Source organism: Ixodes scapularis, unplaced genomic scaffold (assembly GCF_016920785.2).
Source record: "Ixodes scapularis isolate PalLabHiFi unplaced genomic scaffold, ASM1692078v2 PGA_scaffold1__304_contigs__length_218370807, whole genome shotgun sequence".
NCBI lineage: Eukaryota > Metazoa > Arthropoda > Arachnida > Ixodida > Ixodidae > Ixodes > Ixodes scapularis.
Window position 1 is genome coordinate 68,855,823 of NW_024609846.1, and position 16,317 is coordinate 68,872,139.

A 16,317-nucleotide genomic window follows, 5' to 3' on the forward strand; every position below is an offset into this window, starting at 1 on the left:
TTTTAAATGCAGCTGCGAACACTTGCTTTTACATTCTCATGATTTGCCTTAAATTTGTTTTTCTTGTGTTTCTGCCCTGAAATACTTAAAGAATGTGAATTTTGTCCGTCGTTCAGGTGCTTTAGATACGAAGGAAGTTATATCTGTTTGGTTCCCTAGCTAAATTTGCCTTCATGGGCTAGTAATTTCTTATCTATGCTTTTCGTAAAGTAAATGCACGTCGTGTTTATTCCACTAAGCTCTTTGGTTTACAGTACGCCCCACAAGGAAAAAGGCTCCTTAGGTGAACAACTAATTCACCCGCTTTACCAAGCCCCCGACAAATAAAGTGGGTGACAGGGTGTGCTTATGTAGCAAATGAGTGTTCCTGGACCTATGCTGCAGATGCATGTCGCAGACCACTATAGACCATTCAGATACTAATCGTCTTCTGCAAGTTACCATCTATGTCTGCCAGGCTGTGGAATGTGTTCAGAGCTTGCACGGTGGCTTTCTTTGTCAGCCTACGTCTTTGCAATGCGTCAATTCCGTTCTCTTTTCTGCGGAATGTCGGTCACCACACACGCATCAACAGTCCAGCGACTCGGAATTTCTTGCGCATGACGAGCGGTGGAAGAGTGTACGATCCCCTCCCCCCTCTTGCAGCGCGTTTTCGCACGCGCATGTCCCCCCCATTTTCGACCCGTAAACATGCGACGGGTGCGTGGTATCCCGTGTCCCCAGGTGTACCGCATAGTGTCCATCTGCCTGGGCACCCCCCCCACAACCTTCACCTGGGAGTACTACAACAAGAACAAGGTGTACTGCTCCCTGGGGCCCACGACGCCGCTCGAGTTCTATGAGAATGTGGTCAAGCCGCACTTCAACATGGACGACAAGGTGGGCCACTCTCCTCGAGTCCTCCGCTCCGTCCAGTCTGGCTCCCGTTTTTAGAGCGACTGCTCGGTACAAGAATCCTTTGCGGAGCTCGTTCGCTCGTGTCTGCGTTGGTCGCGCCGCTGCGAAATAGTGGGAGAGAGTGGCGGCAGTGGAACGTGGCCGTTGGTTTGACGTCGTTGCGTGCAAGACCCGTGGCGTTGCACTATGCCAGCACCACGTGAAGTAATCAAAGCATGCGAAGAGCCTCCTCTGCTTCCATGCAAGGTTATCGCACGAGACGGCGCCAAGTCGGCAGTTGGGCCCAGAGTCCGACGCCGAGCAGTAGGTGCATCTGTGGGACACGAGGTCCAGCGGATTGCCGATGCAGCACTCGTGTCCAATCCGTGTCTGCGCTCAATCTCGCTTTGACGACGCAAAAATGATAGTGGACGGGCTTTGATCGTTCTTGAGGGTGTTGGCCATGCGGAGGGGGGAGGGTAAGCAGTGGGCTAGCACTCCCCTCTCTCCCCTATTCCCGCTACTGCATGGGAGCAGGGGCTGCGTAGTAGGGTACAAACTGCTACAACAAAACGACAGAGTTGGACGGTTTCTCGGTGGTCGTTTCAGAGATTTTAGACTCCGTCTCGTCTCTACCGTGGGCCGGTTTGAAGTCGCGTTCGGCCGCATTAATGAGAATGAGCAAGCGATCAAATCTCGAGCCTAGAAATGGCCTCGGCGCTCGCGCTTCCTGCCCAGATCTGCCTGGTACACGACCCCCGGCCAGAGAACCCCTTTGGCCGCACGTACACGGTGGAGTACCTGGGCAACATGGTGGGTGGCCGCCGGGTCCTCTACAACAACCAGCCCCTCGAGGTGCTCATGCAGATGGTCGTGGACTCCGTCAAGGCCAACGAGGTAGGCCCTTTTGTCGCCCCCTCTCTGTGAGATTGTTTCTCGGTGGCGCTTTCTACTGAGGGTGTGCGAATACTCGAATATACGAATTCAAATCGAATAGAAAGTTCCCAAATAATTTGATTCGCGAATCGAATTCCTAGTATTCAAAACTCGAATATTCAATATATTCGGTCAAAGACGCGCGGTCGGCATGGAGCTGACAAAAAAGCCGTTTTTTCTCCCGATGTAAGCGCCGTGATGTTTGACAGACCATGCGAAAAACAGCTCTTGGTCCTACCGTTCCACAAAAATCTAACGCACAGGTTAGAAAAAAGAGATGTAACGAACGCCACAAACTTTATAGCACGCAGATTTACTCACGATTGTGACACAATCTACCCTTGAATCACAACCGAAACATCCCGTTTGCACCGCTTCCAGAGAAGAATTGTTGGGAGGCCGGAATCCCGCGCCATGCATAATTCTTTTCACGAGTAAAGCCCCTCGTTACAAATTGAAGCACCGATGTAAAACACACTTGGCCGCACTCACAGAAATCGGCGACTGCACAATCACAGAAAGAAAACCGCGGTAACCACGCTGATAAAACTAGCTGAGTTATCGTTGTTGTTCTTTTGGAACCGCAAGCCGCAAATTCTGATTCGGAACGAAACGGAACAGACGGGAAAATAGTGTGCCTAGATTTGAAAGGGTTTCCAACCGTTCGATAGCCGCGTTTGAATTACGAACTGCGAAAAGGGGACGAAAAGACGAAAGCGTCGATCGGGCAGGCAGGGCAGGCATCGTCGCCCTTCTGTTTGCTCGCCTTTTTCCACGCGACAACACAACACATGTGCAGTTACGACTAATCTGCGCTGGAGCCGTCTCCGTGGTTTCAGTTTCGCTTGCTCCCTCTTTTAAGTCAAGACTCTCTAAAACAGGATAGATAGACAAGAGAATGGATGCATAGCGGCAGTTGGACGGTGTCTTGCGCCACCTAACCACATTTTTTTTTCTTGCTTCAGATTATATTGTTTAAGCCTGTTTACTCAGATTTAACACATATCTGTTTATTTATGTGAAATAAAATCTTGGGTGCCCTTTTTCTTCTTTCAAGTGGAAACCAAATTTCTCAAAAAGCCCCTTTTCTGAGATACACAATTATTTATAAAAAAAAAAAAAAAGTTGCGGTGTAAGGTTGTGTTTTTAACAAGAAAAAAAAGGCACGCATGGCTGTAACTTTTTTTTTGTGACGTTTAGGGTAGATAGATTATATTTGTGCCACAACATTGGATCTTTAGTGCCCAACATCCAACAGCTACAGCTTTTATTTTTTTTTCACCAGAATTTTTTTTACATTTTAGCTTTTGTTCTGTACAAGATGCATATTCTGCAACAGGCGCATACTCTGCACATGTAATAATCTCATTCTCAGTGCACTTTGAAAAATTCCTACAAATAAAATCACTATTCGATATTCAATTCAATATTCGGCTTTTTTTTCTTGATTCGATTCGGTATTCGATTCGAAAACTACTATTCGGTATTCGCACACCCCTACTTCCTATGCGTTGGCGCTTGGAATGCATCCCCGATCGGCGTGCATGCCGCATCCTCGAATCCGGTCCCTTAACTTCTTCCGGACGGCGTCGTAAAAGTACCCCGCTGTTGCCCGCTGTAGGTGGCTCCCTGGCTCGACGGTCGATACGAAAAGTTTGGTAGCCATGAGGGGGAACATAGCGACAACAGCGACATTTACTCGTTTTTGTTGAAACTTCTGCGACCAGCCACCAGGTTTGCGACATCCAACAGCTCTTGCGACGACATTCGTCGCCGTTGATGCACGTGCAGGATGGCACGCCGATAAAGGACCCGTCGAGGACGGGTTCCAGGCACCACACTATGTGCCTCCCTGCTATTTGCTTTTGCATCCATTGCTGGCGTCCCCTTCTTGCCTTCTCTCGGTCTACCCCAACTGTAGTTGTCAGCCCGTAACTTCTCTTCTGATTAAGGTTGAGGGAATTTTTTTATTACAATTTATTTGGGTTCTTTAGAGCCAGAAGCTCAAATGGGCTGGAACAGCCCGGGCCTTTTACTGTTCAGGCAGCGCAGGAATAATGCGAAACGTGTGCAAACTCGATACAAGACGACGCATCCGGAGGAATGCGTAAGTGCATTAGAAAGATGCCGCACATGCACAGAAAGGAAATGTGAGAAAAGTGTGTCCCATTTACTCTGTACCCGCCCTTTGATATCCCACCTCTGCCTACCGTCTTGTCATGCTCAAACTTGATTCTACTGGTTGCGAGTCTATCGTCTACTTTGTTGAAGTCTGTTTTCGTATGCCTTCCTCGTGTGTGCTCATAGTACCCTTCTTTGTTTGCTGTGCCTGAGTCTCACTGGAGCCATAAAACAGAAAAAACGGACATCGACGAGCCTTAAGCATGTGCAGCATGTACACGAAGGTACACCCCCCTGCAATATTAAAGACCCATTAGAGAATGCATATTAAGTTCGATCTGTTGAATTCGCTTTGACAAGAACATTTCTTAGTGCAAAAAAAATAATGAATCTTCTTTCTTCCCCCCCCTCCCTCCCCTGAAAATTAGATGTGTCTGGCAAGTGTGGGCTTAACACCAACGCATAAACTAAATACACGAAATTTTTTTTTTTTTGTATTGCAGGAAACTGCCTTTGGCAGGCTTGCAGTCTCTCAAAGCTCGTGAAGTAAGCACGAGCGATTGCAAGCCTGCTAAAGGTTACTGTGTGCGTGTTCCACACGCACGAGCCTTTTCAGTGTCGGTTGTTTTTGCATGCCACTCTAATGGGACTTGGGCATTACTAAAACATCACTTGCATGGTCATTTGTTTTTGGGACAGTACAACTGCTATCTTCAACAAAATTCTCTTTCCTCTTGTTTTTTTTTTAGGCTGTGTGGTTTGGCTGCGAGGTTGCCAAGATGTTCGACCTCAAGCGCGGCATACTGGACCTGGCCCTGTACGTACTAGCTTATTTCGGAAGTCCGCTTTCTCTCGATAAACCAATGTTAGGATTGGGGGGCGCCCAGCCATTGACTTCATGGTACTGATGCTGGCAGGGGCTGAGGTTTGAAGGGGGATGCTCTCGGTGAATTTTTATTTTTGGTGGGGGTTTCTATTTCTGTGCGCTCAACCCTCCTTAGATTGAATCTTAAGGGGTAGGGCCAGCGATAACGCGTTATCGGAATTACCGGAAGTGCGAAAAGTTTTACTTCATACTGACTGGAATGCGTTAAAGTGGTGAAAGTTTTGTGTGGTGCAGCTTTTAATTGAGGATCTTTAACTAATTAGATTTTCAGAACATAAGAGAACAGTTTTTGTGCGGCGCTCTTTGCGAGTTTGGTTTAGCGACAGTGTTTTTTATAGTATGAGAGTCTCGGCTTTTTCACGCAGATGAAACCTTATTTCTGGCAGTTGTCCGCGACGCAACTCAGTCACATGTCACCTTTTTCATCTTACAATAACGTGTTTGAACCGTCGCCAGTGCAATGTTGAAGTAGTTCTGTGTTACGTCGGTTGTAACAGACTCAAGATTTCACAGAAGGTGCCCTCTCCCTCCAGACATGACTACGAGTCCGTGTTCGGGACGGAGGTGTGCCTTGGCTTGAGCAAGGCGGAGCGGCTGCTGTACGGAGAGTCCCTCATGACCCACTCCGTGCTCTTCAGCGGAGTCTCGCTCGACGTGAGTGGACGCCTGGAACAGATAGTCCCGACGGCGTTTGCGAGGCCTGGGAGACAATCTCCGGGAAGGCTTCCGCACCCTGGCCCATGCTACGACACAGAGTTCCTCAAACTCTTCCGTCTCGTAGAAGCCCTCTTGGTCTCAACATTGACATGTTGAAGAGGCTCTGAAGCCTACGGGCCTTGTAAACAATGGTGCGCCTGCTAGGGCGCGTTTGGTTCGTAGTTGTGCGTTTGGGGAACCACAAGGTCACTCTGGAGGACGCTTGGACTCGTGGGAAACCCGTTTGGAAACCCATTCTATAGCCGAACCTGCTTGATACTTTTTCCTGGCTGCTACGTCGAAAAATGTCAACCCCGGTCAACTGCCGGAAAAATGCAAACACTCTCTAAGAAAAAAATGGCTAATAACAAAATGTTGTTATAGCTCTGTCAATGCCAAGAGCTCGTGCCAGGAGACGCACTTTCACATGCTCCGGAACAAAAAAGAAACAAAGCATTCAAATAAAAAAACAAAGAAAGGATTTGGATTAAAAAAAAAAAAAAGAAACAAAAGTGGTCGGATCAAAATGGTTGGATGTCTGCTTTGTTTAAGGGGGGACACTTCCCAGAAAAAAACAATTTCTGCAAAAAAAAGTTTATTTTGAAAAATTACATATTTGCATCACTATCATTTAGAGTATTCCCAGAAAGCATTAGTTTACACTGCATAGTTAATTTTTTATAAATTGTTTTTGGTCCACCAGTGTTAAGGAAAAAGTAGAGGTTGGAGCCTTTAGAACACATTTTTTTTCCACTCCACTTTTTGGCATAAATTTCACTTCAGGAAAACTATTGTTTTGTTATTAGGTAACTTGGATTCATTTCTTGAGTTTTTCTGGGGCGAAATTTTAACGGGAAGAGAGCTATGAGCTTGTATTATTTATTTTTGTCATTTTTTGTGCTCAAGAACTAAAACTTTGGAAAAAAGGATGGAAATCTAAAAGACAGTATTTGTGTTTATGTGGCTTTTGTTACGAGAGATGGTATAATACAGAAATATAGCTCCACAGCTATCTTGCATGAACTGTTCTAAAGCAATATAACGGATGAAAATGACAAATTTATAAGTAATTCTAAAACAATAGTTTTCCTACGCAGCCACACCCACTTTCACTTTGAACATTTACAATTTTTTTATAGTTCACCCAGGTTAACAAAATTTGGCAGAAATGTTCTCAACATCAACATAAACAAGCCCTGTAAATGTCATTTAAATTGGACAAGTGGTTAAAACATTAAATTATTTGGGTAGTGTCCCCCCCTAAAACGCTTTTGTTCATGCACCCCACGGTGCACGAACATGATGCCAATGCCCAGCGACTGCCGTGACGTGTCGCCTGCAGACTTTGGTTAGGAATACAGGTAGACTCCTAATTTTAGAGAGCAATTCCGAAAAGATAAGTCTACATATATTTAAATGAATATGGTTGTTCCTCACAGTCGTAAGTCCGCATGAACTAAATTACTGTGTGCACGAGGTCCCCCAAAGCATTATTGGTTGCTGCGTTTTCCTGGATCAGGGGTCTCCAAACCCTGACCCGTGAGCCAGATCCGGCCCTCGGCTGGCCGCAGTTTTTCCAATGACGCCAGGCCCGTGGTTCGCTTCCAACACACCCACTGCTAGTGGAAAAAGAGGTGCTCATAAAGAAACAACACCATGACTCGCCTCAAATTCACAAACTAAGATACCAGAAAGAATGAGAAAAACTGCACCATAATGCAGGTCCTCTCACCGCATTATTAATTAAACATTGTCATCACCAACATAACATTCTTAGTCCCCTGCTTCATGCCTGTAACTATAGGTTTGTTCGATTTGCCTCAACTGGCTGAACTAGTTCAGCAGTGCAGGAACTGGCGCATTCTATTCATCCGAAGTTGTATGGCCGCTGCACTGGCACGTTCGATTCATCCCAGTTCCGAACGAGCTCAGACCCGGTTCAAATGTCTGCCATGCTTAACAATAGAAAATGCCGAGTCAGGTGTTACATTTCTTCTCATTGATAAAAATGTACCCCTGTTGGACGCAGAAGCGAGTTCCTAGCAGAGGATAGAAATTGGTAAGCGTTCAAAGACCGGATGGAGCAAATTGTTTGTTTTTGGTGCTGCGTGGTACTAGGTATGTTGATATTCTTAAGACACAGGAAAGGTACTGCACTCATGATAGCCCACGCCTTCGGTAGCTCTTGGATACAGACCAACGATTGCAGAGGTTCTGCGATGTAGTACATTGGCGCTCGTATGCTCCTGTAGCTCAGCATAATGCTGCATGCTTTTTAAGGCTGTTAAAGGGGCCCTGCAAGCACTTTTTTACTGGTTTTTAATTTGCACCAAACCTGAGCGCACTGACTGTAGTAACTTAATGTAACTTTTCTTTTCTCAAATTTCGCCTTATTTTAAAAGTTATAGGCAAATTAAAATTACAAAAACAAGCAAAAAATAACCTCCCTCATGACGTCCTTGGTTGCTTGAGCGGCCGTGAACTAGAGGAGGGATAGTGAGCTTAGCGAGCGCCCACGGCTGCCGCACTCCCTGTTGACGGCGCGAGAGGGCGCCACTAAAGCGTATTCTGGATAGACTGTATACAGCGGGCTGCCAGAGCGGCTCTCATTGCATTTGCTGCGCGATTAAACACTTATTCGGCATGACACTTCATTGGCCACAAACGACAGCAAACACGGGGTAAAGATCAGTTCAGAATGGGAGTCACTTTGCGCTGCCGTACCGCGAAATGGCCAAAACACAAGACAAAGCTACTCGCTGAAGGCCTTCGGAACGCTCGGAGCCGGTCGGATCCTCCAGTCCATAAACGACCGCAGCACCGCCGCGTACATCCGGGACCTTTTTGTGTCAGCGCCTGATCCCACTACTCTTTTCTAACATGCGCCGCCTTTCCCACCGCTTGGTGGCGGGTATGTCGACGGGTCATTTCTTGTTTCCGTACTTTATACACTGCATTTGTTTCTTTACTGATCTAAAATACTGAAGAAAAACTACTTTTATAAATAATTGAAACGGTTTGAGCCACTTATATTTTGTATTTCGACTAAAAAGAAGCTTTTAGCGGCTCTGACCAGTAGTAAGCACAGGACCAAAGACGTCACATTTCGCACGCTTTCGGTACCGCGGGTCGCCCCCGTCGGTGGAGGAGGTTTCCGCATCGTCCGGTTAAAATATGACTCACTGATATTTAGTTACTCTCTCCGTGCCCGTTGGCTTGCCCGAACCCCAAGAGACGTGGAAATCGCAAAAAAGGTAGATGCTTAAATATGATTGCAGGGCCCCTTTAAGGCTAGGTTCCCCAGGATTGTGTCCGGTATCAAGCGCCTGTCGACACAAACCTACCTGGACAATTACCGCCATCTATAAGCGATGGCGGCAACCAGACAACCAGTCTGGTTCCCGCCGTCGCTCATAGATGGCGGCAACCTTTCCAGCTATCATAGAAGAATGGATAGTTGGGCGCGTTGGTGGGAATTCATCGTAGGAAACAGTGCAAAAAACAGAGGATGACAACGAAGAACCACATGTAACGAGCGCAGCGTTGGTCACGTGTGTTTCTTCCTCCTTGTCTGTTTTGCGCGCTGTTTCCTACGCTCTTATCAGTTTCGGTTTGGACTTAGGATGGGTCGGCCGCGGGCCCTTTCGGGGAAAGAAGACTGGCTGCGGAAGGAGCGGCGATGTACACAGCAGCGCAAATGGGTCCGTAACCGCCGCAAAGCCGCTGTCGCCTCGACTTCCACTGCGTCGAGCGCTTCAGACTCCCTTGCCAAAGAAGAGCACATCGCTCGCCTGGAAAGCCTCCACCGAGAACCAAACCAGCGATGTAAAGGGCGCTGGCGGGCCAACGCCACGGACGACGATCGTGCCACGGAGGCCAAGCACAAGCGCGAGGTTCAGTGACGATTGCACTCCACGCCGGCTAAACAGTTTCTGGGCACGACTGCGAGGTTCTGGAGGGAGTTCGTGGAGAACCCGTTTGGCGTCACGTGCGCCGTGTGCGACCGACTCTGGTTCCCTGGAGACGTATCCACGATCGGCGGCCTGTCGGACGAGAAGAAGCGGGAAATGGGCGCTTGCGCGTTGCGCCAGTGTATAGAGTACAGCTCCGCTGGTCTTCCTTCTTCACGAGAGTGGAAAGGCTGAACATTTTTCTGTCAATACCTGTGGCCGCCCATTAACGGGCCTGGGGGAAAAACGCCGAGAGTCTGCATTGGCTTGGTAGTTCCACACGGGCCTTTGTTGAGAATCTGAATAAACTTTTCAATTCTACGTCAAAGTAACGGTCGATAACTGTTTTGGCCAAGCCCATTTTCTCGCCAGGCCTTCGTCTTTGAAGTGGCCGCTACTGAGCGCTGCCGCCAGTAATTCCTGACACAAAATCATCTTAATGCCGCAAACCCATCGTCAAAATGCAAAACTTGAGGGACTTGGCATTAATCTTTTATTTCTAAATGAACGTGAATTCTGTTGTGGCATATGCAGTCGAAGGATACGAGCTTACGGAAACAATATGAAGCAGACGGTAACCGTTAAAATGCAGACTGAAACGAAATTTATGCTGAAAACGTTTTTAGGACACTCATATTACAGAAACATGCCAGAAAAGATATTGGTGAAACGCAAGAGGGGCTCATTAAATTGCAAATAATTTATTTGTAGCGTGTGACATGGTGTAAAGATACAAGAGCCCACAGATGCAGACGACATCATGCGCTTCCACTTTGAAGCCGATCACAGGGCCAGTCCTAGTGCGGTGGCTGTACTTGTTTGGCGCTGGCACTACATGACACCTGCACTCCTCTGATCTTGGACAGAACTAGTTCAGAACTTACTGGGCAAATCGAACAAACCTCGCGTTAAAATTATTTTGCGTTCTCATTTACAGTGTAGACCGCATATAACGTATGTCGCGGGAGTCGCGAAAATCCGCACTTATAGCGGTACCGCGTTATAACCAAAACATCAATTTTTCAGGCCAAAATACATGCCATGAGACAACTTACCTTTGTAAAAGAATTTATTTTATGTTAGATGAAAAATAAAGCTTAGTTTGAGGAAAGTCTTTATTTTACCAGACTTAGTACAGTTCTGTCTCAAGTGTGGCACACATTTTGAAAGAAATGAGCGGCTTTTGCCTGGCGCAGCCTTTTAGCGGCGTCGCGGGTTGCGGATGGACGTTGCGAGCGTTCAGGATTGCTAAACCTAATCACTTTTCTCCGGAGATGAAAACTCGTGAAAATTCGCATCCTTCATACGGTACGCGCCAGTAATACATTGAACTTGAGCACACGCATGAAACGCGCCAAATAAGAAATCCGGGCGATGTTCGAGGGCACAAATGCAAGAAATCACCACTGTAGTCGAAGTAAACAAACGCGACGACACGGGCGTTTCTGCCGTCTTGAGAGCGCCGCCACGACATCGCCGCACGAGTAGGTGGATCTTCCCTTCTAGTACGTGCTGGGTTATCATAGCACAAACAACGAAAATTCACAGTCAAGGATAGCGCTTTTACGCGGAACGATGAGATGAACGCCGTCTACGACGACGATCACAACCGACGCCATGTTTGCGAATAGAAGCAGTCGGCCCGCGACCGGCATGCAACGCGCGCGAACACTTCTCCTCAACCTGTGATTGGTCTGTCGATGCGGTTGTTTGTTTCCAACGCAGCGGAGGGACGCACGCACGTGAACGACACGTGCGTGCGTCCTTCCGTCGCTATGACAACTGAAGCCTCTCTCTTCGCTTCTCTGAGCAACCTCCTTGCCCCGCGAGAGCCGCTTGCGCCTCGCGCCGTTATCTAGTGTCGCACGGGGAAGCGTGCTCGCTGCTCCGGTCGTCGGTGCGGTCGGCGGGCTGTGCCAGAAACCGCACTATAACCGGTATTTCCCTTCGCGCGCCTGCATTTTAAGCGGTATGTAACTACATGGAGTTCTATGGGAGGTGAACCGGTGGCTTAAAAAAACCGCGTTATACCCGGTCCTGCACTATAAGCGGTTACGTTGTAAGTGGTCTATACTGTACAGTCTTGAACAAAAATGCGAACGACGGAGTGACAGCCTCTCGCCTCCTTTGCGTCACTCGACGGTTTTCCAGTGGCAGCTTTCGCGCAGCCTGTAAAGCTCTTCGAGAGTAGTGACGGTGCCAAGTGGCCGACACTTTCAATAAATTAAATTCGCAGCTACCTGCTTCAGCTCTGCACCACATGCGGTGCTAATCGCAGAGTTGAAGATGCAGCATGTGTGTTTAAAATGCCCAGTGATGGCACAAGGCAGAGTCCAATCTTATATCGATATTGCAGTATAATATCACAATTTTCCCAGAAGTGTGTGAAAAGTTATTTTTGTGTGTCCTCATGGGGCAGTCAAAACTCCTCTCAACATGACGAAGACTTGGCAATTAGCGCCGCACGTTGCGGTAAACTGAAACAAGTCGACACAAATTCTATTTACTCATTGGGCAGGCCACTTGGTACCGTCACTGCTCTCGAAGCGTACCTCCAGCTCCGCGAGAGCTTCCACTGACTGCCGTTAAAGGGAAACTTCGTTCAGTTCTGAAGATTTCAGGATAATGAGTGATTTTGCATTAAAAAGCATAGTAAAAGACACTGTCATTTGCTTCGCAAAAAAATAGGATATATATTGTAGGAGCGAATTTTTTTTATCAAAACGGATACTTCGGCTTCGTCCGGCAACATTGGCCATGGCTATAACATGGTATGAGATGTCACGTGATCCTCTACGCAACGACGGGCGGGATTGGAGTGGGTGTGTGCCAGGCGCTAGTGTGGTCTGCACAGCACTCTTCACCATGTCTTGGTCTTTACGACATTTGACGTTGTCTACACAACTGCAGCAGAGGTCTGCGCACGCAGTGTCCGTAGTGTGGACGAAGCTCCTTCACAGGTGCATTACGCCAGTCACTTGGACGCCGCTAAGCGCCAAGAGGAAATGTTACTGACGTCGCCCGTTATGCTTGCCCGGAGAAGTAAAAACAAGCATAAAGGGGCAATGGTGATGACGTTTATAGCTCAATGTTGGCTATTCCCACACCATAGCCTTGACTGTACTGTTTATTTCGCCTCGATTCTCTCGCTAGAGTCAGCCGATTTCGGCAACTTGGTGAGTTCTAAAGTTTGCCGGACCATTTAAGAAATATTAAGACAGAACTAGGTCATACTATTTGACGTGTGGTCTTCGTAGATGATACTCAAGAGAACTGCATTGTTTTTTCAAAAACAAGAATGAAGCGGAGTTGCCCTTTAGGTGGCGCGAGAGGCTGTCGGTCTTGATCGTTCGCTTTTCGTTCAGGACTCTGCATTGTGCCTAGTGTCTTCTGTCGACTATTGCATGTTGTCATCATTAGTTTTCATTCTCGTTAGTTTCTTTGTACTGCACGAATGTGCCAAAGTTCCCATGCGCTTTCATTTATGCCTGGCGAGTTTTAAGTGTTCTGTAATGTCTTGTTAGCTAAATCTTAAATTTCAAATTGAAGTGTAGTAATCCACCTTAGGTTGTTCATTTTTTCATACATGCACATTAATTTCTGCATTTGCATGCTTATCTAAGTTTATTTTGTTTTTCTTCGTTTATATTTACTCTTTCTGGCCCTTGAGAGTGCAACAGATCACTAATCCGGCCCCTTAGCCAAAAAGTTTAGAGACCCCTGTCCTAGATCATATTTTTATTTTTTTTTACTATGGTCCCGAAATGCATCAGTGGGATTCTACTATATTTGTCGCAGTTGCCACTGCATGGGTGCAGTGTTAAAATACGAGCGCATTTTACTCGTTTGTAGGATATGTGCACTTACCAGTTTGCCTCCCGCCATTGAGGCCTCCTCGTTTCGCGAGGTCATTCAGTTTTTTTATTGCAGGCGGAAAACAACCCTGTCAAGTTCCGCGTAGAGAACTCTTGGGGCGACGACAGTGGAGATAAAGGTAAACACTTTTGGGCTGCGAGTAGGAATTTCGTGAGGGGGTTCTCCAAGACATTTTTAGTCTCTGTAATTGGGCGAGGGGATGTTGGTTTCATTGTGAACATGGTCGAAACGTTCATAGAAATGGAGCCTTGGGCAGCCACCGGTGTTTGCTGGCATCTTGCTATGCAACGTTGGTGTACTCTTATTAGTGATGCAAAACTACCGAAAAATTGGCTATAAGTACTATCAATAGTTTTTTTTTCAAAACTATTATTAGTATAAAAGAACTATCGATAGTGTCAAAAACTGATGATAGTAGACTGTCGACAGTGCCATCGATAGTATTATCGATAGTCGACTATCGATAGCTGGCTTTCGGTTTATTGTTGATACTATCGAAAGTCTACTTCCAGCAAACTGTCGAGTGTTGCGAAAATAAAAGCGCAACCCAAAAAGGATATGACGACGATTATCTACAGGCGTCGGGCAGACAGCAGGGAGCTCGGGGCTGTGGGGATCCAGTTACTCACAGGGCCGAGCCAATAAAGGTGCTATACCCTAGGAGCACCGTGCAGCCACGCTATCAGGAAGGCGGTTGCCACGCCGGGTCCGTTCGCTGACTGAATTGAGTAGAAGTAGCCACGCCATATCAGACGATGATCCAGATCCAGACCTCGTTTGTTAAAACTAGGGTTCCTTAACCGCACTGTGGTCGAGATAGTGTTGGGTCATAGGCCCCGAAGCGCTTGTCGACGGGAGAGACGAATACATCCTTTATTGTCGTCGGAGGTTGACAATACACATCCTTCAACAATGGGGTCCAAGAGAGCACCCCCTACCACTCAGGCACGGGAAGACTAGCCCGTCGCGCAGACCGGTTTTTCGAGCGAGGAGGAAAAGACCTCTCCGAATGGGATGTGGAAGAGGAGATTGCGAGGGAGAGGGCAAAACTGGTTATCCGCTCTCAAAACGCTCATGTACGACGACGCGACGCAAAGAGGCAAAGGTTGTGCAATCGCGATCATATCAAAGTTGGGGAATAAAGATTTCCGCTGGGAAAAACATGAAAAAGGAGAAAACTAAGCATCAAGTTGCATTCTCATAAACATATTTAGATATATTATATTTAGATACAAAACAGAAATAGCGTTTTTGCTACTTTTCTTGTGCACATATTTTGCATACTCCTGCGGTTCAGATATCAGGCTTTGCAAATTAGTATGCCTGCATTTGTAAAATAAAACTTAAAGTAAAGGAGTATACTTTAAAAGACTCTATTATGCGGGCTCAATATTTTATGAATTTGGCAAATAATTGGGGAATATTTCGCAGGCACGAAATTTTACGAATTGGTGAGGTATGCAATATATATTTTATCATAAGAAAACCTATTGACTGAATGTATTTTGCGTTATTATTCAGGTTGCGATGTTCGTGAAAATTAGATCCAACTTCCGAAAAGTAATCTAGAAGCAAAAAAAAACAAAAAAACTTCAACGGCCTATCAAGACAAAAATATCAATATTTGTTATTCGTGGTTTTTTGGCACTATACAATGCATAGTTTTTCTATAGTTTATTCTCAATAGTTTCTAAGGAGGATATCTGCAGTTTTTCTATAGTTTTACAGCGGAGCTGTGAAGGGCTAGGTTTCCGAAATCGTGTCCGGTACTGTCGACAAAAACACCTCTGGACAGCTACCGCCATCTATAAGTGACGGCGGCAAGCACACAACCAGTATGGTTGCCGCCGTCCCTCGTAGATGGCGCCAACCTTTCCAGCTATCATAGAAGAATGGATAGTTGGGCGGCACGTTGGTGTGAATTCATTGTACGAAACAGCGCGAAGAACAGATGACGACAAAGAAGCACATGTAATGAGCGAAGCCTCGTCACGTGTGTTTTTTCATCCTCGCCTGTTTTGAACGCTGTTTCCTACGCTCTTATCAGTTTCGGTTTGGACTTAGGATGGGTCGATTGCATGCCCTTTAGGGGAAAGAAAACTGGCTGCGGAAGGAGTGGCGACGTACGCAGCAGCGTGAATGGGTCCGTAACCGCCGCAAAGCCGCTGTCGCCTCAACTTCCACTGCGTCAAGCGCTTGAGATTCCCTTGCAAAGAAGAGCACATCGCTCGCCTGGAAAGCCGCCGCCGAGAACAGAACCGGCGATGTAAAGGGCGCTGGCGGGCCAATGCCACAGACGACGATTGTGCCACGGAGGCCAAGCGCAAGTGCGAGGCCCGGCGACGACTGCACTCCACGCCGGCTGAACAGTTCTGGGGCGCGAAGTCTGAACAGTTCCGGGGCGCGACGGCGATGTTTCGGTGGGAGTTTGTGGATTACCCATTTGGCGTCACGTGCGCCGTGTGCGACCCTAGTGCGACAGACTCTGGGTCGCCGGAGACGTACCCACGATCGCAGCGTGTCGGAAAAGAAGCGGGAAACGGCCGCGTGCGTGTTGCGGCAGCATATCGAGTGCAGCTCTGCTGATCTTCCTTCTTCACGAAAGTGAAAAGGCTGTCTGTTTTTTTTCGATAGGTTTTAGATTGTTCCTCATTAGTCATTTGGAAGTCCCTAATTGCAGTGGCAATTTTCTTCGAGCTTCACAAGATTTTCTGGATGGACTGCCGACGTTCTTGGTCAACTAATAAAATGCGATCAATAGCTTTATGCTAGTACGCTATCGATAAATTTATGGTAGTCGAGCATTGATAGTATGTTATCGACAGTTTCACGATAATCTACAATCGATAGTATACTATCAATAATTTCACAATGGTTGACTATCGATAGTTTACTTAGTACTCTCGGTAGTTTTGTACCACCAACTCTTTTACCCGGCGTTTCATGAAACGCCGATCCAAATTTTTGTAAGAACTA

General features: G+C 47.0%; 1 protein-coding gene across 1 annotated transcript in view; it reads left to right on the top strand.

Moving 5' to 3' along the window:
• LOC8023100 (bleomycin hydrolase) overlaps positions 1-16,317 on the top strand; it is a 32,382-nt gene that overhangs the window by 12,433 nt on the left and 3,632 nt on the right. Inside the window, exons 6-10 of the mRNA XM_029992825.4 lie at positions 724-879; positions 1,615-1,773; positions 4,683-4,750; positions 5,353-5,473; positions 13,396-13,459. Coding sequence (XP_029848685.2) covers positions 724-879; positions 1,615-1,773; positions 4,683-4,750; positions 5,353-5,473; positions 13,396-13,459 — 568 coding nt within the window. The remainder of the gene's footprint in view (positions 1-723; positions 880-1,614; positions 1,774-4,682; positions 4,751-5,352; positions 5,474-13,395; positions 13,460-16,317) is intronic.